Source organism: Dendrobates tinctorius, unplaced genomic scaffold, assembly GCF_039654945.1.
Source record: "Dendrobates tinctorius isolate UK_male_01 unplaced genomic scaffold, ASM3965494v1 ptg000117l, whole genome shotgun sequence".
In the NCBI taxonomy this organism is placed as follows: Eukaryota; Metazoa; Chordata; class Amphibia; order Anura; family Dendrobatidae; genus Dendrobates; species Dendrobates tinctorius.
Genome location: NW_027361785.1, coordinates 9,999,294 through 10,020,785, shown reverse-complemented (window position 1 = coordinate 10,020,785; position 21,492 = coordinate 9,999,294). Strand labels below are relative to the sequence as shown.

General features: G+C 45.0%; 1 protein-coding gene across 1 annotated transcript in view; it reads right to left on the bottom strand.

Annotated features, from left to right (window-relative positions):
- LONRF2 (LON peptidase N-terminal domain and ring finger 2) overlaps positions 1 to 17,533 on the bottom strand; it is a 114,739-nt gene extending 97,206 nt beyond the window's left edge. Inside the window, exon 1 of the mRNA XM_073590522.1 lies at positions 16,205 to 17,533. Coding sequence (XP_073446623.1) covers positions 16,205 to 16,949 — 745 coding nt within the window. The 5' untranslated portion in view covers positions 16,950 to 17,533. The remainder of the gene's footprint in view (positions 1 to 16,204) is intronic.
- Positions 17,534 to 21,492: the final 3,959 nt, after the last annotated feature.

Genomic DNA, 21,492 nt, shown 5'->3' with positions numbered 1-21,492 from the left:
CAGGGCAAGACCATAGAGTTGCGGTGTGGATGAATAATCTGGGTGTATGGTGTTAAAGGGAATCTAATGCAGTGTAATCCATTGGCAGCATGTTATAGAGAAGAACACATTGAGATATTATTATTATTATTATTACTACATATTCGAATAAGATGACGGTCATCCCGGTCAGTGGAGAGTCGTTTAGGCCCTCTGCCGGTCTGTAGCTTCGTTGTCCCCAATGTCTGCTGCTTGACCTTGTTGTAATGGACTGCCGTCATAGAAATGTTAAAGATGAAGGTAACATGACGCTCACTGTATCCCTCTGCTAGTAAAGCCAGAATTGAGCCCTTCTTTTCCTCACTTAAGACTTTTCTTTTCAATTCCTTTGGCATGGTTAAGTTATTTTTTCATTTATATTACTTTTGGGATATTACTAGCACTTGTTTTGCCATCCAGCTTGTCCTATTGCAAGAGGATTGTGAACACCACAGCAGGTTTTTTATACTTTCCTTTGTTAAATAAGATTTGGTTCAGGTGATCACCTAATCAGAAGCACATTAAGTAGAATGAGGTGTACTCTGGTTGGAATTCAACTGACACTGGAATGGAATGGCTGTCAGACAAGTAGAGACGCTGATCTTTATAAAACTGTGCAGTGGTCTCTTAATTTTTGCCAGAGCAGTAAAACAGGGATTCTATCAAAAACCACCAAGCAGTCCAATAAGTGATACATCGCTGGAATCGGGATCTCTGCCCTATATTATACTAAAATCACATAGCAAAAACCTGCTTGGTCATATAAATATAGATTGTAAGCTTGCGAGCAGGGCCCTCATTCCTCTTGGTATCTGTTATGATCTATGTGATTGTTATGCTGTAATATCTATCGTCTGTACAAGTCCCCTCTAAATGTAAAGTGCTGCGGAATATGTTGGCGCTATAGAAATAAAATGTATTACTATATAAATAAGACAGAAATAGGTTGATAGTTAAACACCGAAAGTCCCACTCTAGCATTTTTGATTGCACCCTAATTAGTCACCATTAATTTGTGTATAGTGTGCATTAAAGTACTTACTGGTAACTGTCTTCTGCAATTTCCAACACTGTTCCGGTCCTCTCCTGCATCACGTGATCATAGTTCTGAGCTGCCGGCTCACACCATGGACCATTAGTTTGTTTCTTAATGTGAGTCTATGAGACTCAGAATGAGGCTCTCAGACTTACATTACGAAAGCGACTTTGGGTTCACACAGAAGACGCTGTGTGAGTTGTCTTGTCACAAGTACAGTCACGTGATGCAGGAGAGGACCGGAACAGTGCTGGAAATGGCAGAAGACAGTGACCGGTAAGTACTTTAATGCACACTATAGAGTTTTAAAGGGAATCTGTCACCCCTTTTTTGAGATATCATATAATGATATCATTCAATTGTGTGTCACATAAGGATTCTCTTAGTACTTTTGCTTCCCCCTGACAACGCACCTTTCATGCATAAATACCTTTTTTATATCGGTTCAGATGTATGTAAACTGCCGATGTCCAGTCTGCTGGGCGGGGCTTATTCACCTGCTCCCCCCCTCCATGTCTTACTCTACACAAGAAGAAATGCGTAGAGCAAGACAAGGAGGGGGGGAGCAGGTGAATAAGCCCTGCCCAGCAGACTGGACATCGGCAGTTTACATACATCTGAACCGATAGAAACAAGGTATTTATGCATGAAAGGTGCGTTGTCAGGGGGAAGCAAAAGTACTAAGAGAATCCTTATGTGACACACAATTGAATGATATCATTATATGATATCTCAAAAAAGGGGTGACAGATTCCCTTTAAACGTCAGAAGACAGTGATGGGCGATTATTTGAATGCACATTCTGTACACATTTGGCTAGTTTCACACTAGTGTATGGAGGAGCTGCGGAGGGATGCGGACTTCCTCCGTGAAGCATCGCCCATGGCTACACCTCCTCTGGTCAGCTCCGCCTCCGTACCCTATCTTTAGCATTAGGTACGCAGGCCGTGCCGATGTATGCGGATGCCTTCGCATGTGTTTTGAAGGTGCGGCGACCTGCGCCAAACGCAACATGTTGCATTTTAGTGTGGTCGCCGCACCGTCAAAACGACGCATGTGGAGGCATCCATATACATCGGCACGGCCTGCGTATCTAATGCTAAAGATAGGGTACGCAGGCCGCATTCCGACGTTGGCGGAGCTGACCGGAGGAGGTGCGACAGGGGGTGGAGCTTTACGGAAGAAGTCCACATCCCTCCGCAGCTCCTCCATACGCTAGTGTGAAAATAGCCTTACTTATGGTTAAGAGATGAAGCAAAAAAACAATGGACTGACATGAAAGCAACAGGAGTCTTGATCAGCAGCCTCGCAGCTGTTATAGTAGCCAATTGGTCCCCCGTCATTTGCGTCAAAGAGGGGGCAATAAAAGACAGTTTATGTGGGCACCACCACGTGTTCCATTTCCATGCCACTGTTAGATTGACAGCAGCATGTAAATACAGTTGTGCTCAAAAGTTTACATACAGTGGGGCAAAAAAGTATTTAGTCAGTCAGCAATAGTGCAAGTTCCACCACTTAAAAAGATGAGAGGCGTCTGTAATTTACATCATAGGTAGACCTCAACTATGGGAGACAAACTGAGAAAAAAAAATCCAGAAAATCACATTGTCTGTTTTTTTTTTTCATTTTACTTGCATATTATGGTGGAAAATAAGTATTTGGTCAGAAACAAAATTTCATCTCAATACTTTGTGATATATCCTTTGTTGGCAATGACAGAGGTCAAACGTTTTCTGTAAGTCTTCACAAGGTTGCCACACACTGTTGTTGGTATGTTGGCCCATTCCTCCATGCAGATCTCCTCTAGAGCAGTGATGTTTTTGGCTTTTCGCTTGGCAACACGGACTTTCAACTCCCTCCAAAGGTTTTCTATAGGGTTGAGATCTGGAGACTGGCTAGGCCACTCCAGGACCTTGAAATGCTTCTTACGAAGCCACTCCTTCGTTGCCCTGGCGGTGTGCTTTGGATCATTGTCATGTTGAAAGACCCAGCCACGTTTCATCTTCAATGCCCTTGCTGATGGAAGGAGGTTTGCACTCAAAATCTCACGATACATGGCCCCATTCATTCTTTCATGTACCCGGATCAGTCGTCCTGGCCCCTTTGCAGAGAAATAGCCCCAAAGCATGATGTTTCCACCACCATGCTTTACAGTAGGTATGGTGTTTGATGGATGCAACTCAGTATTCTTTTTCCTCCAAACACGACAAGTTGTGTTTCTACCAAACAGTTCCAGTTTGGTTTCATCAGACCATAGGACATTCTCCCAAAACTCCTCTGGATCATCCAAATGCTCTCTAGCAAACTTCAGACGGGCCCGGACATGTACAGGCTTAAGCAGTGGGACACGTCTGGCACTGCAGGATCTGAGTCCATGGTGGCGTAGTGTGTTACTTATGGTAGGCCTTGTTACATTGGTCCCAGCTCTCTGCAGTTCATTCACTAGGTCCCCCGCGTGGTTCTGGGATTTTTGCTCACCGTTCTTGTGATCATTCTGACCCCACGGGGTGGGATTTTGCGTGGAGCACCAGATCGAGGGAGATTATCAGTGGTCTTGTATGTCTTCCATTTTCTAATTATTGCTCCCACAGTTGATTTCTTTACTCCAAGCTGGTTGGCTATTGCAGATTCAGTCTTCCCAGCCTGGTGCAGGGCTACAATTTTGTTTCTGGTGTCCTTTGACAGCTCTTTGGTCTTCACCATAGTGGAGTTTGGAGTCAGACTGTTTGAGGGTGTGCACAGGTGTCTTTTTATACTGATAACAAGTTTAAACAGGTGCCATTACTACAGGTAATGAGTGGAGGAAAGAGGAGACTCTTAAAGAAGAAGTTACAGCTCTGTGAGAGCCAGAAATCTTGATTGCTTGTTTCTGACCAAATACTTATTTTCCACCATAATATGCAAATAAAATGAAAAAAAAAACAGACAATGTGATTTTCTGGATTTTTTTTTCTCAGTTTGTCTCCCATAGTTGAGGTCTACCTATGATGTAAATTACAGACGCCTCTCATCTTTTTAAGTGGTGGAACTTGCACTATTGCTGACTGACTAAATACTTTTTTTCCCCACTGTATCCCAGCAGAATTTTTGCTTTCTTGGCCTTTTTTCAAAGAATATGAGTAACATCAAAACTTTTTCTCCACTCATGGTTAGTGGTTGGGTGAAGACACTTATTGTCAAACTACTGTGTTTTCTCTTTTTAAAATCATACTGACAACCCAAAACATCCAAATGACCCTGATCAAAGGTTTACATACCCCATTTCTGAATACCGTGAACGCATTGAAAACTTAATGCTGCGATCAGGGGCATAACTACCACAGTCGCAGCAGTCGCAACTGCGACCGGACCCGGGGGAGTCAGGAGCCCGGCAGGTCAGACCATGATATCTCCCAACTGAACCGATTCTCGAGGGACAGTCCCGTTTTTGACCCCCCTGGCGTCCCACCCGGGAGTCTATTCTTCCTGCACTGCACTGACCCGCCACGCCCCCCCCATGCACCCCATCCTCGCCCTCCCAGATAGACCCACTGCAGCCCCCCACAGCCTGCAATGACATCCTAGGCTGTTATTTTCTGTGCGCACAGGACCTGTGATGAGGTCACAGGAGGGGAGCAGTCAGGGGGTCACATGATCAGGGGCCTTGATGTATGCAGGACTCTGCTGTGCTGGCTGTCATGGTGCTGGATGTCAAGTTGCTGGATGAGGTAAAGATTCTGTGTGGGGTCAGAAGGGGTTTACAGGGTGTGCGGAGCGGAGCCGCGCGTGTACGAGGTGTGCGGAGCGGAGCCGCGCATGTACGAGGTGTGCGGAGCGGAGCCGCGCGTGTACGAGGTGTGCGTAGCGGAGCCGCGCGTGTACGGAGCGGAGATGTCCGTGTATTTTGGCATGGGAGGGGCCCCATTTGAAAGATTGCACCAGGACCCATAACTTTGTAGTTACGCCACTGGCTGCGATAATCCGATCACTTGTGTTATGCATAGCAATCCTACATGATCTCCAAATGAGCCACAGGCTGGAGTTCATATTAGATTTACAATGACAGGCACGGGGGTCTTCTGCAGACCTCCGGCTGTCATGACAACTCATTGGCGCCCCGCAATCATGCACAAACTAGATACCTGTTGGAGTGCTGCTTAACAAAACATTTCTTGTTTAAATAAGATACAATTTTCAGATTATACATTCTCTTTAAAACAAACTGGTGTGCACTTGTAATAAGCCACCATGAAGCCTTCCAAACTTTACAGTTTCATTAGTTAGATCCTGGCCACTGATACACACAAATGTCATGCAGTTCTCCAATCTTGTTGTTTGTGCTTGGCTCTCAAAATGCTGAGCTCTAAAGCAGCTAAAAAAACTGGTGCTACTGTTATTTGACAGTCCAATGTACAGGTAGCTGAATGCAGAAAAACATCTGTGCGATCAAATTGTTATTGGCATTCTGTAGCATTGTGGGAACGTCGGACACAAAAGTTCTCCGCTAGGCACAAAAAAAACAATGTGATGTCACGTCGACAGAGCAGCTCCTCCTCTCCCGCTCTGTTCTGTCCATCAGCATGACATCAGCAGAGCAGACTAGAAGAGAAAGAACTGCTCACTTAATGTGAGCTCAGTGGAAGCAGGAGAATCGCCATCTGAGCCAGTAGAGATTGTTGTAGAGCAGAAAAGGCAGGTAGTTAGCAACTACCTTTGGGAAAGTTCTTAACCCCGTCCAGGGGTCCCCTTTAATAAAAGAATATTCACTTGTTGCGTTTTTGCTGTGGAAAAAATGCAGCGCTTTACAGTACACATGCTTCTTTTAATTTATTATCATTTTCCAATCTGCAGCATGTCAATTATTTCAGTATTTTTCACCCATTAAAAAGAATGTGGGGAAAGAACCCACAAGTACATCTACATAGTTACATAGGTTGGAAAAAAAAATAAAAAAAGACTCAGGTCCATCAAGTTCAACCTTTCTCCACCAATTATACATTTGTCACTATGTAAGGACATTGTAGAAATTAGGAACATATTCTACCTGCCCGAGGCACAAATTCTAGGACGGAAATGAGCACTGCAGAAATAATATGGAAAAGTTAGGCAATGCCTGGAGGGATAAAGTGTGACATGTTTGGAAATAATAAACTGTTCCAACAAAGTTGTGAAACAATATGCACTATATTAAAAGTGGTTGTCAAGTCTTACATAAAGTAGGTGACTCATTGTATAATGAAGCGTTATGGAACATTCTAATATACTGTTTCCATTCGCCCGATCTGATCCTTTCATAGCCTTCACTGATACAATAAAACAAACCCTTAGGCCAGGAAAGAGATTTGGGCTGCTGACGAGTTCGACTACACCAGATACTTGGTAGCTCACCTTCTGCTTTATGGGGTGTGTGAAGGTTTTCTGCCTCTAAAGTATACAATTATGCTGACAAGTGACAGCAAGCAGTGAGCTTTCACCCCTTAGTGTGGGAGCTAATAACTTCTTTTCACAAGTTTAAAAAGAGAAAATAAGCCACAAAATTTGTAGTGCAATTTCTCCTGAATATGCCGATACCCCATATGCGGGGGTGAACCACTAAGTTAGGGTTAATGGGGAAGGGGGAAAGAGTGCTGTTATTAAGAAATGAGTCGATGCGAAATAGTGGAACATTTGTTTTATGTCCTATGTTCAACAGTGATAATAACTATTTTTATATATTACATGGATAGGGATATCATTCTAGGTAGATCATCATTGTTTTGCGCCTGGATCCAAGGTTCCCATATACCTCTGAAAACATCAAGAGTCAGACCTAGTGGCTTCTATTTTTTCATACAGCATCATTAGGTCAACTCGTTTTTTCACCTGTAATATTGACAACGTATAAGTTTTCCATTTACTGGCTATGTGGTTTCTAGTTGCCATAGTAATAAAATCAATAAGTCGTTTTGTTATTGGCATGGATTGGTCTGTCCCCTAGAAGTAACACTGTCGGTGTTAGTAGTAGTTTCTGATTCAGGACAGTGTTGATTAATTTTATGACGTCTTTCCAGAGAGACTTCACTATCAGGCATGTCCACATACAGTGGGGCAAAAAAGTATTTAGTCAGTCAGCAATAGTGCAAGTTCCACCACTTAAAAAGATGAGAGGCGTCTGTAATTTACATCATAGGTAGACCTCAACTATGGGAGACAAACTGAGAAAAAAAAATCCAGAAAATCACATTGTCTGTTTTTTTTTCATTTTATTTGCATATTATGGTGGAAAATAAGTATTTGGTCAGAAACAAAATTTCATCTCAATACTTTGTGATATATCCTTTGTTGGCAGTGACAGAGGTCAAACGTTTTCTGTAAGTCTTCACAAGGTTGCCACACACTGTTGTTGGTATGTTGGCCCATTCCTCCATGCAGATCTCCTCTAGAGCAGTGATGTTTTTGGCTTTTCGCTTGGCAACACGGACTTTCAACTCCCTCCAAAGGTTTTCTATAGGGTTGAGATCTGGAGACTGGCTAGGCCACTCCAGGACCTTGAAATGCTTCTTACGAAGCCACTCCTTCGTTGCCCTGGCGGTGTGCTTTGGATCATTGTCATGTTGAAAGACCCAGCCACGTTTCATCTTCAATGCCCTTGCTGATGGAAGGAGGTTTGCACTCAAAATCTCACGATACATGGCCCCATTCATTCTTTCATGTACCCGGATCAGTCGTCCTGGCCCCTTTGCAGAGAAACAGCCCCATAGCATGAGGTTTCCACCACCATGCTTTACAGTAGGTATGGTGTTTGATGGATGCAACTCAGTATTCTTTTTCCTCCAAACACGACAAGTTGTGTTTCTACCAAACAGTTCCAGTTTGGTTTCATCAGATCATAGGACATTCTCCCAAAACTCCTCTGGATCATCCAAATGCTCTCTAGCAAACTTCAGACGGGCCCGGACATGTACAGGCTTAAGCAGTGGGACACATCTGGCACTGCAGGATCTGAGTCCATGGTGGCGTAGTGTGTTACTTATTGTAGGCCTTGTTACATTGGTCCCAGCTCTCTGCAGTTCATTCACTAGGTCCCCCCGCGTGGTTCTGGGATTTTTGCTCACCGTTCTTGTGATCATTCTGACCCCACGGGGTGGGATTTTGCGTGGAGCACCAGATCGAGGGAGATTATCAGTGGTCTTGTATGTCTTCCATTTTCTAATTATTGCTCCCACAGTTGATTTCTTCACTCCAAGCTGGTTGGCTATTGCAGATTCAGTCTTCCCAGCCTGGTGCCAGCCTTTTGTTTCTGGTGTCCTTTGACAGCTCTTTGGTCTTCACCATAGTGGAGTTTGGAGTCAGACTGTTTGAGGGTGTGCACAGGTGTCTTTTTATACTGATAACAAGTTTAAACAGGTGCCATTACTACAGGTAATGAGTGGAGGAAAGAGGAGACTCTTAAAGAAGAAGTTACAGGTCTGTGAGAGCCAGAAATCTTGATTGCTTGCTTCTGACCAAATACTTATTTTCCACCATAATATGCAAATAAAATGAAAAAAAAACAGACAATGTGATTTTCTGGATTTTTTTTTCTCAGTTTGTCTCCCATAGTTGAGGTCTACCTATGATGTAAATTACAGACGCCTCTCATCTTTTTAAGTGGTGGAACTTGCACTATTGCTGACTGACTAAATACTTTTTTGCCCCACTGTATGTGGAGTGTGTCTCTGTCATCAGCGCAACCCCTGAAACAATTACCAGGTACCGTAGGGTAAACACTGTGTAGGAAACTGGGAACATAATGTATTCTGTGAAACAATTTAATGGATGTTTCAGTGAGTGAAACTTGATTACTACCTTTTACTATATTTTCATAGCATTTGTACCACCTTTGAGGCGTAAGGGAGGTTTGTAAATCTTCCTCCCATTGTTCCATAACCTTCATTTTCAAGCACTCCCTAGGTTGTAGAAATATACAAAAGATGGGATATAAAAAGATGGGATATAAGACCATTTCCCAATGGGTCATATAGACATTTTAGTTCATAAGATGCAGGTTTAGAGTCCGCTGAGTTTGCAGTTAATTTTTGTAAAAAATGGAAAATTTGTTCTAACCTAAAAATTTCAGACCTTGGTACTTGATGTTTTGTGATGAAGTCTTGTTTTGGCATTAGTTTAAAGTGAGTAGATAAATTTTGCAGCCTAATTAATTTATTTTGTTTCCACCATGTGTGATTCCTTGACGCTACCCCTGGCGGAAACATGGGATTGTTGAACAATTTTAAAAGTGGAGATGGTTGAGACTGCAGTGCGAATTGAAATCTGTTGGTTCTCCATATACGTAGTGAATGAGAGGTGTATGGCGAGTGTATATCCAAATCTTTTGGTAAAGGTCCTGTGGCCCAAATCAGACTTTCCAAGGTGTAAGGTGCTATGTGAGAGTTTTCTGTTTGTGGCCAGATAGGTGCCTGCTGTTCAGCGTTCACCGCTGCCAATTGAGCAATCTGGGCCGCCTTATCGTAGAGAGCAAAATTCGGTAGTGAGTCTTTTGTATCTAAACATGGTATACTGAGATATACAGGGTTTTTTATTGTTTCAAATAAACTCACGCATTCTGCGCTTTATCATTTTAAATGTCAGTTGAGGTATCGGAATAGGCAGGGATCGGAATAAATATAGAAACTGAGGCAATGTAACCATTTTTACCGAGTGGATCCTTCCCAAAAAAGAAAGGGATGGGGAAGACCATTTTGAAAGAGTTTGCGATAATTTATGAAGGAGAGGGGCTTAGTTATATTTAAATAGAGTGGATTTGGACGTTGTAAGTTTAATTCCTAAATAAGTGATATGTTGCTTTGCGTGTCGGAAATGAAAATTACTTGGTATGAAAGTTTGGACCGCAGGTGAAATATCCAGGAACATAATCTCTGATTTATCCATATTAACCTTAAGTCCAGAGACCTCCACAAAATGATTAAAGGTACTGTCACACTTAGCGATGCACCAGCGATCCCGACCAGCGATATGACGCGGTCAGGATCGCTGGTGCATCGCTAAGTGGTCGCTAGTGAGCTGCCACACAGGTAGATCTCACCAGCGACATCGCAGGGGACGGGGGTCGCTACTTACCTGTCACAGTAGGCGATCCTGACGTCCACCCGCCCGGCTCCACGCTCGTCTCTCCACAGGAAGCCCAGCAGGAAGCTGACGACAAGAAACAGTCCAGGACGTTCTCGCACGATCAGTGATAACCTGCGGGGGAGCGGGTCGTAGGTATCAGACACAGCGATATCGCTAGCAATATCGCTATAGCGTCACAGGTTATAGCGATATTGCTAGCGATATCGCTAAGTGTGACAGTGCCTTAAGTGTTTTTATAAGATTAGGTAGCGATACGTGAGAATTCTTTAAAGTTAATAGGAGGTCGTCGGCAAAAAGACTGACCTTGTATTCATGTTTACCCACATTTTGGCCCACTATGTCGGGGTGTAGGCGGATCTTTTGAGCCAGTGATTCCATCACCATAGCAAATAGTGCAGGAGACAGAGGGCACCCCTGCCTGGTTCCCCTGTTAATAGTTATTGGTTCGGGGGTGGTCGAAGGTAACTTCTAGTAAGCCACCAGGTTATTGAGGAGCTTAAGTGAGTCAATTAAATGTTGCGAAATCCCCATTTTATACAGTATATGGAACATATATGGCCAGATGACAGTGTCAAAAGCCTTTTCTATATCTAAAGCCAACAGGACCAAGGGAGATTTTCGTTTATTGGCGGTATGAATAAGATTTAGATTCCTGCACTTATTATCCGGAGCTTGTCTTGTTGGGATAAATCCGACCAGATCTTTGTGAATGAGGCTGGGTAAACATTTATTAATCCTATTGGCTATTATGGACGAGAATATCTTAAGATCTAGATTTAATAAAGAAATAGGTCTGTAGTTCTTAGTAAGTAAAGGATCCTTCTGTTGCTTTGGAATAACTGCAATATGTGCAGTATAGAATTCTGCTGGCATTAGCTGACCTGTTAACATGCTATTACAGTATGCTTGGATATGTTTAGTCAGTATTGTTGAAAATTTTTTACAATATAGTGCCGTTAGCCCATCAGGGCCTGGGGCCTTCCCAATTTTAGATGTTTGATAGTAGAGGCAATTTCCTCCTCAGAGATAGGAGAGTGTAGTGTTGTAGCGTAAGTCGGGGTTAAAGAGGGTAGGGGACATTAGACAGAAAGTCATTTAGTTTGGGCAAATAGAAATTCGTATTATCAGTGTACAGCTTTTGATAATAATTTTGGAATGTTTTGTAAATTCTGTTTGGGTTAAAAGTAGTTTGGGACTGCTCGTCTTTTATAGAGATCCCCTTAGGAACTTATCTAGAAGTGTGGTGAGCACTTTGAACCCCCAAGTGATTCGCTAAAGTTTATAATGCCTGGGCGTGAAAAAAAATATATTTTTTTTTCCACAAAAATGATTTCTTAGTCCCCAATTTTTTATATTCCCAAAGGTAAAAGGAGAAATTGGACCCCAAAAGTTGTTGTCCAATTTGTCCTGAGTACGCTGATACTCCATAAGTGGGGGGGGGACCACTTTTTGGGCACACGGCAGAGCTTGGAAAGGAAGGAGCGCTATTTGATTTGTTCAACGCAGAATTGGCTGGAATTGAGATTGGACGCTATGTCACGTTTGGACAGCCACTGATGTGCCTGAACAGTGGAAACCCCCCAATTCTAACTCCAACCCACACCCGTAACCCTAATCCTAACCTTAGCCCCAACCCTAATGGGAAAATAGAAATACATTTTTTTTATTTTATTATTTTTACCTAACTAAGGGGATGATAAAGGGTGGGGTTTGATATACTATTTTTTTTATTTTGATCACAGTGATCAAAATGAACCAATAGGAAAAATCTATTGTTGCAGGGTGGCGGCCGATCTTAGCGGACGCACTACGCAGAGGTACCAGGGGACCCTATTTCTCTCTCCTCTGATATGGAATCACATCAGAGGAAAGAGAAATTAAATGGGAAATCAAACTTTTTCTTTGCGGTCGCCGTTATACCGTTAATACCAGCAATTGCAACACCGGAGTCGGTAAAAACCGACCCGAATCATGTTCTCTGAGGTCTCGGCTACCCCTGGCAGCCGAGACCCTGGAGAAATTCCGACGCTGGGGGGGCGCTATAACCTTAAACTTCAGCGCTGTTAAAAAGCAGCACTGTGGTTTAAGTACCCTTAACTGCCGCCGTTAAAAGGTGTAGCGACAGTCATTAAGAGGTTAAATTGGTGAAAAATTAGCCCCTTCAGGGCATTTTTTGCTGCAAGTGCCATAGCTGTATTTTCCCTTTGACATAGGGATTGTTGCTGTGGCATCATTTATAAGTATGTATATAATAACTAATTAACCATTTCAAGTAAACCCAGGCCATTTGCCAAAATTCCTGACCAGGCACGTTTTTTTTAATCCTACATGACGTTTAAAGGAAACTTTTCACCATTAAAAATTATATTAACCTACAGATATGGGTTTAATAGCGTTATTAACCTGCCCAGCGCCCACACTTGCTGCTGGAAGTAAATGAACTTTATTCTCTCCAGCAGCATTCGGCTTCCAGTCACGGGGGAGGCACCGGCGCGGGTTCAGTCACTGCTCTGACAATACAGAAGGACAGCTGTAACCGCGTCCTCACTGATTGACACTGGCTCTATATACTCACCGCGGTGACAAAACCCGCACTGGCGCTGGCCCCGAGAATGGAAATCCCCTCCCAAAAATAATAAACTCCTCCAAGAAATACCGTATATACTCGTGTATAAGCCGATGCCCCCTAATTTTGCCACAAAAAAATAGGAAAACTTATTGACTCGCGTATAAGCCTAGGGTTAATGGTGGTCCAAGAAGATGCTCCATAGATAAAACCCTCCATATGCTGCTGCACAAGGGTTAATGCTGACCCAAGAAGATGCTCCATAAATACCCACCATATGCTGCTGCACAAGGGTTAATGCTGCCCCATAAGATGCTCTGTAAATACCCGCCATATGCTGCTGCACAAGGGTTAATGCTGCCCAAGAAGATGCTCCATAAATACCCCCCATACTATGCTGCTGCACAAGGGTTAATGCTGCCCCATAAGATGCTCTGTAAATACCCGCCATATGCTGCTGCACAAGGGTTAATGCTGCCCAAGAAGATGCTCCATAAATACCCCCATAATATGCTGCTGCACAAGGGTAAATGCTGCTCCATAAGATGCTCCATAAATACCCCCCATACTATGCTGCTGCACAAGGGTTAATGCTGCCCCATAAGATGCTCCATAAATACCCCCCATAATATGCTATTGCACAAGGGTAAATGCTGCTTCATAAGATGCTCCATAAATACCCCCCATAATATGCTGCTGCACAATGATTAATGCTGCCCCATAAAATGCTCCATAAATACCCCCATATGCTACAAGGCCATCTATAACCTGTCTCCCCCATATGTCTCTGAACTAATCTCCCAAGACCTCCTTCTCTCCTCCACACTTATTCGCTCCTCACCCAACCGCCTCCAAGACTTCTCCCGAATAGCCCCTATTCTCTGGAATTCTTTGCCCCAACAAGTCCGACTATCAACCACATTTGGATCCTTCAGACGGAACCTGAAAACCCACCTCTTCAAGAAAGCCTACAGCCTGCAATGACCCCACTACCTCCTTCTCTCTCACCACTACCGGTGATACCACCTCAACCAACACCAGAACTGCTGCAGCCCAACAACCTACTGTCTCCTTCCCCACCATCCTGTAGCATGTAAGCCCGAAAGGGCAGGGTCCTCTCCCCTCTGTATCAGTCTGTCATTGTTAGTTTGTTTAATGTAAGTGATATCTGTAATTTGTATGTAACCCCTTCTCATGTACAGCACCATGGAACCAATGGTGCTATATAAATAATAATAATAATGTGAGCACTGGTTCGACTCCACCCCCTCCAGTGATAAGCAGCTCACTGTCAATAGACATTGTACATACAGAGACTGGTGTGGGCGGGATCTATTGTGGTGTGGGTGAGGCAGCTTCCTGAGCTTTACTGTAATTTACTGATGGCTGGGGTACCATCAATCCTGAATACGGGGCTTTGGAACCTGGGAATCAGGCTCAGCAGAGACCCATCTTGAATTGACCAAATGGCTAAAGTACTGCAGGAGACAACCGAGCACAGTACTCCTCTATTTCCAGCAGTTCTATAGGCAATGAGTAGAGGAGAGGTTGAACATGTGAACCCCTACCCCACTGAAGACGGGGCTTTGCCTGATTACCATGTTCAAAGCCCCTTTCTCGGGAACCCCTAGCAATCAGTTTGGTTCTACATTTGGGGCTTATTTAATATTTTAGGAATAACCCTTTAAATCTTCCCTGTGTCTTCAGCTGTTGTTCTGCACATTGCAGCGCTATGAGCCAACGTGATGGGAAACACAGCAGTGGAATTATGTAAGTTGGCAGCGGTGTTTACCATGCACCAGTTTACGGCACACAACCTTCCCTTCCTGTGTAAGTGCAGCCTGGGTGGACATACTGATCCCTCTACAGATAAGGACCTTTCACTTTACTGAAAGGCAATTCAGTCCTTGAGTCAGAAGAAAGGATTCTTTTTAACATCTGCGATGCAATTCAAGAAAAACAGGTCAACGAAGCTCTAAACAGCGGAGATTTTTTCACCATTCTAATCCCTTTTGACAGCAAGAAAAATAAAATTCTGTGCATATTTTTCCACTGAGGCACACAACCGAAATGCAGCGCACCCTTTGGATGCTCTGTGGCACACAGTTTTTCTTTATTTACATAATCCCTATACTTTCATGAGAAAACCAGTGTGGCGGTTTCCATTTCATGCCATATCACAGAATCAGCCTCCCCTAACACTACCTAAGCATCTGTGCATACAGAACTGGGAAAGGAATATGCCCGAAGGGTGTGCTCACATGGATCGGAATTAAAGAAGATTTTCTCTATTTTCTAGTTTTAAATTCGTCACACCATTGTTGGTCAAAAAAGCCCCAACTTGTATTCATCTCCAGTACAGCACTGCTCCTCTGCTCGCATAGATGGGGTTTGCATCTATCAGCCACTTTTGCCATATCCTACCAATCTGACATGGATAGCCAAGATGTGACCACTCCTGTAATTAATTTTCTTTGCACTAGTGGTTTTACTGGTGCCACCTGTAAAAAGAAATGCCAAATGAACCTCCATCCATTCCATCTCTGAAGGTTACATAGCTTGGTCCCTCATACTCATAAACCGTGTGGCATAATCTAGCAATATGTCACTCACAAACTAATGTGATTAGCCCTTTAATTACCACTAATTTTCCATTTTTGTTACAGATATGTATTGTGTCTATGTAAGAAAAGTATTTACGCAGGAACTGCTCTTGAGGTAGCCAAAACACTTAAGTTCAAAGTTGTCTGAACTTGAAGATTTTGACCGTAACGTAGGTGACCGGCTGGTCTGGTTAAAGGAATAACCGTTCGTTTTAACCTGAAGAACGTAGTTAAAAAAAAATTTAAAAAAATGGTTGGGGGTGTTGGATATTTTTAGACAGTAATTTGAAACCGTGGACAAAAAAATCTGACATTGCCCATTTTAGGTTGTAATGTGTTATTGGCCAGCGCTGGATGAACCATCGTTTGGTGGCCCATTTTCAGCTTATGTGCATGCAACAATTTTTTGTAAGGGTTCATACTCACATGCGAGAAACTCGGATGAGTCTCGCACATCAATATCCGGCACTCGGATCTGAGCGTTCAGTTGCATGTATTTCTATACAGCTGCACACTTCGGTCCCAAGTGCCGGCGGCAGTGCCGGGTATTGATGAGCGAGACTCATCCAAGTTTCTTGCATGTGAGTATGAGCCCTTAATGTCAGGTCAATGGGAAAAGCATCAAGGGTGAAGAAATGCCGCGACATGATGGATGCAGAGTATTGTGCAGCGGTCCTATTCCAGTTAATGGGACCGGTGTACAATACTGACCGGGCATCACTCAGTTGTCCAGAGAACTTTTTGTGTGTAGATGCGTCTCTCCTCCTCGGTCACAAGTAGGACAGTAAGATAATTGTTATTGACCTCGGTATAATCTGAAGAGCGCTTTATACTAATATTCGGCTGTAATAATGACATAGTGTGACACGATGGTGTAGCAATGCCACTTACCCAGCTCCAATGCCGTGTTGAATTTTTCTAGTGCACCTATTAAGTCATTGTTCTCCCATAGGATATCTCCTTCGACAGACAGTCTCCGCACCTTCGTCTCCGCACCGAACCACTTCTCGATCAGGTTCCCAAGCACCACGTTAACCTTCAAGTCCAGGCAAGGTGCTTCATACCCCTCCGCTTTGCCTTTTATTCTATGGTTGCAGCAACTACATTCTGTTGATTTTCTGCATCTCTTACAAAAAGAATGTCCACAATTCAACGTAACGGGGTCCAGTAGTAGGAGTCCGCACAGGGGACAGGAGAAGAGGTCAGACACCAGTGATGGCCCCGGAGTGGGGCTTTTAGTGCGGGTTTCGGATGCTCGGTGCGCCTCATTAGGATGTATAGGATCACTCTTCATCTTGGCACAAGGTAATTTCAGCTCTTTCTCTCGGATGTTCTGCGCTATACTTTCCACCAGTATGCCAAGCTCCTCCGGACAAAGCTGGCGCAGCATCGCTGCCCTCGTGTACGAGGCCAAAGCATCCGCAACTCGTCCAGCCAAGGCTAAAGCATCGCCTTTCTTCAGACACAGAGACCTATCGGGCTGGGGCAGCTCATCTAGCTGGGAGCCATAGATCTCTGCTGCCAGTTCAAAGTTGCCAGCCTTGAAGGCTTCCTCTGCCACCCCCAGCATCTCAGAGCATAGTCCAGGGGGGTCCAGGGAGAAGGGGTCAGAAAGGGCCAGAGACCTTACCTCCATTGTTGGAGCTCAGTAGGGGCAGAGTAGAGCAGGGGGCTCACATTCTGGGGTCATGCTCTGCTCACAGCCTGGGTAGTGCCGGTGGCACAGTCCTTTGTGTCCTGTGGGTGCAGCAGATCGGATTATAGTGCCGGTGCCCAGGACTTTGTTGGGTGCCCCGCTTCCATTGCAGCACATGGGCCATGCCCACCGCAGCTGCCAGTACAGGAACCAAGCTGGCACCGCTCTGCCATTGCTCCACGCAGCTCACGTCCCTGCACACGGAGAAACCCCAGTGAGCCAGTCCTCGGCCGGGCAGTGTGTGGGCACCGCCGTGTGTGTCCCGTGCAGCAGCAAGTTCTCCTCCCGGTTCTCTACGCAAAGCTGTGACCTCATCAGAGAAGGCGGAGTCAGCAGGCGTGACGTCACAGCCTGCTCTCGGAAAGACACGACTGCATCGTACAGACTGGCAAGGCTGGGACAGCAGTAAATGCCCGTCTGATGAATGAGCCAGCAGTGGACGGGTTAAGGCGCCCACACCGGGGCAGACGCGCTGCCCATTACAGCCCTCTAGTGCAAGCAGACCAGTGCTGCCCCCTAGTGGCCACTAGCGGCATTGTCACCTTCAGGAGAACACGTGAGGTGACTGCTCCCCGCCCCATCTGAGCAGTTTATGTAAGCAGCGGTGGGGTGTTACACAACGCCGGCTGCTCGTCACTGCGCCGTGGCGGAGCGCTCGTACTGGTGACTCCACGTCTGCTGCCGCTCAGCGCTACGCTGGTGGCCATAGTGCTGGGATTCACCATTGTACCCGAGCTGGGAGTGACCTGAGCTTGGGGCAAAGTCCTAGAAAACCAAGCAGACTCCCACACTGCCTCCAGTGACTAGGGTGTGTGCACACGTTGCGGTTTTAGCTGCGGGTCCGCAGCTGATTTGGTCCTGCGGAGCCGCAGCAGTTTCCATGCGGCTTACAGTACCATGTAATCCTATGGAAACCCAAATCTGTGCAGATGCTGCAGAAAGTTCCACGCAGATTTGCTGTGGTTTATTTTCTGCAGCACGTTACTTTTTTGCGGAACCGCAGCTGCAGTGTACGTTCCGGGACATACAAATCTATCAATCTCTCTCTCATCCGCACTGCCAAACTACACTAGAACCTGCATCAAATCCGCTGTACACATGCTAGGAATCCGCAGGAAAAATGCATGTGTTTTACCCTGCGGTTTCTGCCAAGAGATATTGATTCTCTGCAGAAAAAGCCGCAGACTAATCCGCAACGTGTGCACACACCCTAACAGATCACCATACAGTATCATGTTATCAGCAGCACATCTACAGTTTACACCAAATAGTCCTCCATATAGTATAATCTGCCCCATGGTCCTCCATATAGTATAATACACTCCTCAGTCCTCCATATAGTATAATACACTCCTCATAGCCCTCCATATATTAAAATACACTGCTCAGTCCTCCATATAGTTATAATACACTCCTCATAGTTCTCCATATAGTATAATACACTCCTCATAGCCCTCCATATATTAAAATACACTGCTCAGTCCTCCATATATTATACACTCCTCAGTTCTCCATATAGTATAATACACTCCTCATAGTCCTCCATATAGTATGATACACTCCTCATAGCCCTCCATATATTAAAATACACTGCTCAGTCCTCCATATAATATAATACACTCCTCATAGCCCTCCATATATTAAAATACACTGCTCAGTCCTCCATATAGTATAATACACTCCACATAGTTCTCCATATAGTATAATGCACCGCCATAGTCACCCATGTAGTACAATTCACTTCCCATAGCATAATGCACCCCATAGTTCTTCATATAATGTATTCCCCATAGTCCTCGATACAGTATAATGCAGCCCACATATAGTATAATGCAGCCACCCAATACAGCATAATGCAGCCACCCCACAGAGTATAATGCAGCCCCGCCATACAATATAATGTAATCCCCATAGAATATAATGCAGCCCCCCTCTTATAGTATAATGCAGCCACCCCTTAGAGAATAATGCAGCTACCCAAGAGTATAATGCAGCCACTCCACAGAATATAATGTAACCCCCCCATAGAATATAATGCAGCCCCACCCCCCCCCCAATATAGTATAATGCAACCCCTCCATAAAATATATGGCAACCCCCTCATAGGATATAATGCAGCCCCTTGTATAGTATAGTGTAGCCCCTCCATAGAATACAATGTAGCCCTCCTCATATAGTCTAATGCAGCCCCTATAGAATATAATACAGCCCCCCATAGAATATAATGCGGCCCCAAATAGAATATAATACAGCCCACCTCCCCATAGAATATAATGAAACCCCCCCCATATTATATAACACAGCCTCCCCTTATAGAATATAATGTAAAATGTACCCCCATGGTATAAAACACAGCCGCATAGTATATAGCCCAGCACCACATGGTATACAGCCCAGCCCACCATGGTATACAGCACAGCCCACCATGGTATACAGCACAGCATGGTATATAGCCCACCATGGTATAATACAGCCCACCATGGTATACAGGCTGTATACCACGGTGGGCTGTATAATACAACCCAGCATGGTATACAGCCCACCATGGTATAATACAGCCCAGCATGGTATAATACAGCCCAGCATAGTATAATACAGCCCAGCATGGTATATAGCCCCCCCAGAATGGTGTAATACAGCCCAGCATGGTATAATACAGCCCAGCATGGTATATAGCCCCCCAGAATGGTATAATACAGCCCAGCATGGTATATAGCCTCCCCAGAATGGTATAATACAGCCCAGTATGGTATAATACAGCCCAGCATAGTATAATACAGCCCAGCATGGTATATAGCCCCCCAGAATGGCATAATACAGCCCAGCATGGTATATAGCACCCCAGAATGGAATAATACAGCCCAGTATGGTATATAGCCCCCCCAGCACGGTATAATACAGCCCAGCATGGTATAATACGGCCCAGCATGGTATATAGCTCCCCCAGAATGGTGTAATACAGCCCAGCATGGTATATACCCCCCCCAGAATGGTATAATACAGCACAGCACGGTTTAATACAGCCCAGCATGGTATATAGCTCCCCCAGAATGGTGTAAAACAGCCCAGCATGGTATATACCCCCCCCAGAATGGTATAATACAGCACAGCACGGTGTAATACAGCCCAGCATGGTATATAGCCCCCCCAGATTGGTATAATACAGCCCAGCATGGTATATAGCCCCCCAGAATGGTATAATACAGCACAGCACGGTATAATACAGCCCAGCATGGTATATAGCCCCCCCAGAATGGTATAATACAGCACAGCACGGTATAATACAGCCCAACATGGTATATAGCCCCCCCTGGAATGGTATAATACAGCCCAACATGGTATATAGCCCCCCCTGGAATGGTATAATACAGCCCAGCCTGGTATATAACCCCCCCCAGCATGGTAAAATACAGCCCAGCATGGTATATACCCCCCCAGAATGGTATAATACAGCACGGTGTAATACAGCCCAGCATGGTATATACCCCCCAGAATGGTATAATACAGCACGGTGTAATACAGCCCAGCATGGTATATAGCTCCCCCAGATTGGTATAATACAGCCCAGCATGGTATATAGCCCCCCAGAATGGTATAATACAGCCCAGCACGGTATAATACAGCCCAGCATGGTATATAGCCCCCCAGAATGGTATAATAAAGCCCAGCATGGTATATAGCCCCCCAGAATGGTATAATATAGCACAGCATGGTATATAGCCCCCCAGAATGGTATAATACAGCCCAGCATGGTATATAGCCCCCCAGAATGGTATAATATAGCACAGCACGGTATAATAAAGCCCAGCATGGTATAAAGCCCCCCCCAGAATGGTATAATACAGCCCAGCATGGTATATAGCCCCCCCAGAATGGTGTAATACGGCCCAGTATGGTATATAGCCCCCCCGGCATGGTAAAATACAGCCCAGCATGGTATATAGCCCCCCCAGAGTGGCCCCACAGTCCAGTACTCACACTGATTTTTTAAAAAAAAAACACTCCTCACCTTCTCCTCGTGCCTGTGCTGCTGGCTGCTCCTGTTCCTCCTGCTCTGTTTGGCACACAGTGAGAGCGCGATGACTTCATCGCGCCCCTGCTGTTTCAGAGGCAGAGCGGGGAATGATGGGAGAGGGAGCGTCAGCTGACGCCCTCTCCTCCATCACTGCCTCCTTCAGTGCGGTGGCGGGAGTTGGCGCTGGGGGCAGGCGGGCCCCCCTGCCTCACAGGGGCCCCATAGCGGCTGTGTGATGTGCCGCTGGCTGGGGGCCCCTGGGCAGCTGCCTGGTCTGCCTGCCCATAACGCCGGCCCTGTCTACAATGGAGGAGATGGTAAACCGCAGCAAAATCCGCAGAAAAGAAGTGACACGTCAATTCTTTCTGCGGATTCAATACCGCAGCTTTTCCGCAGTTAAAAATCTGCAGCATGTGCACATCAGATTGTAAATCACATAGATTTACATGCTACTGTACACTGTCTGCA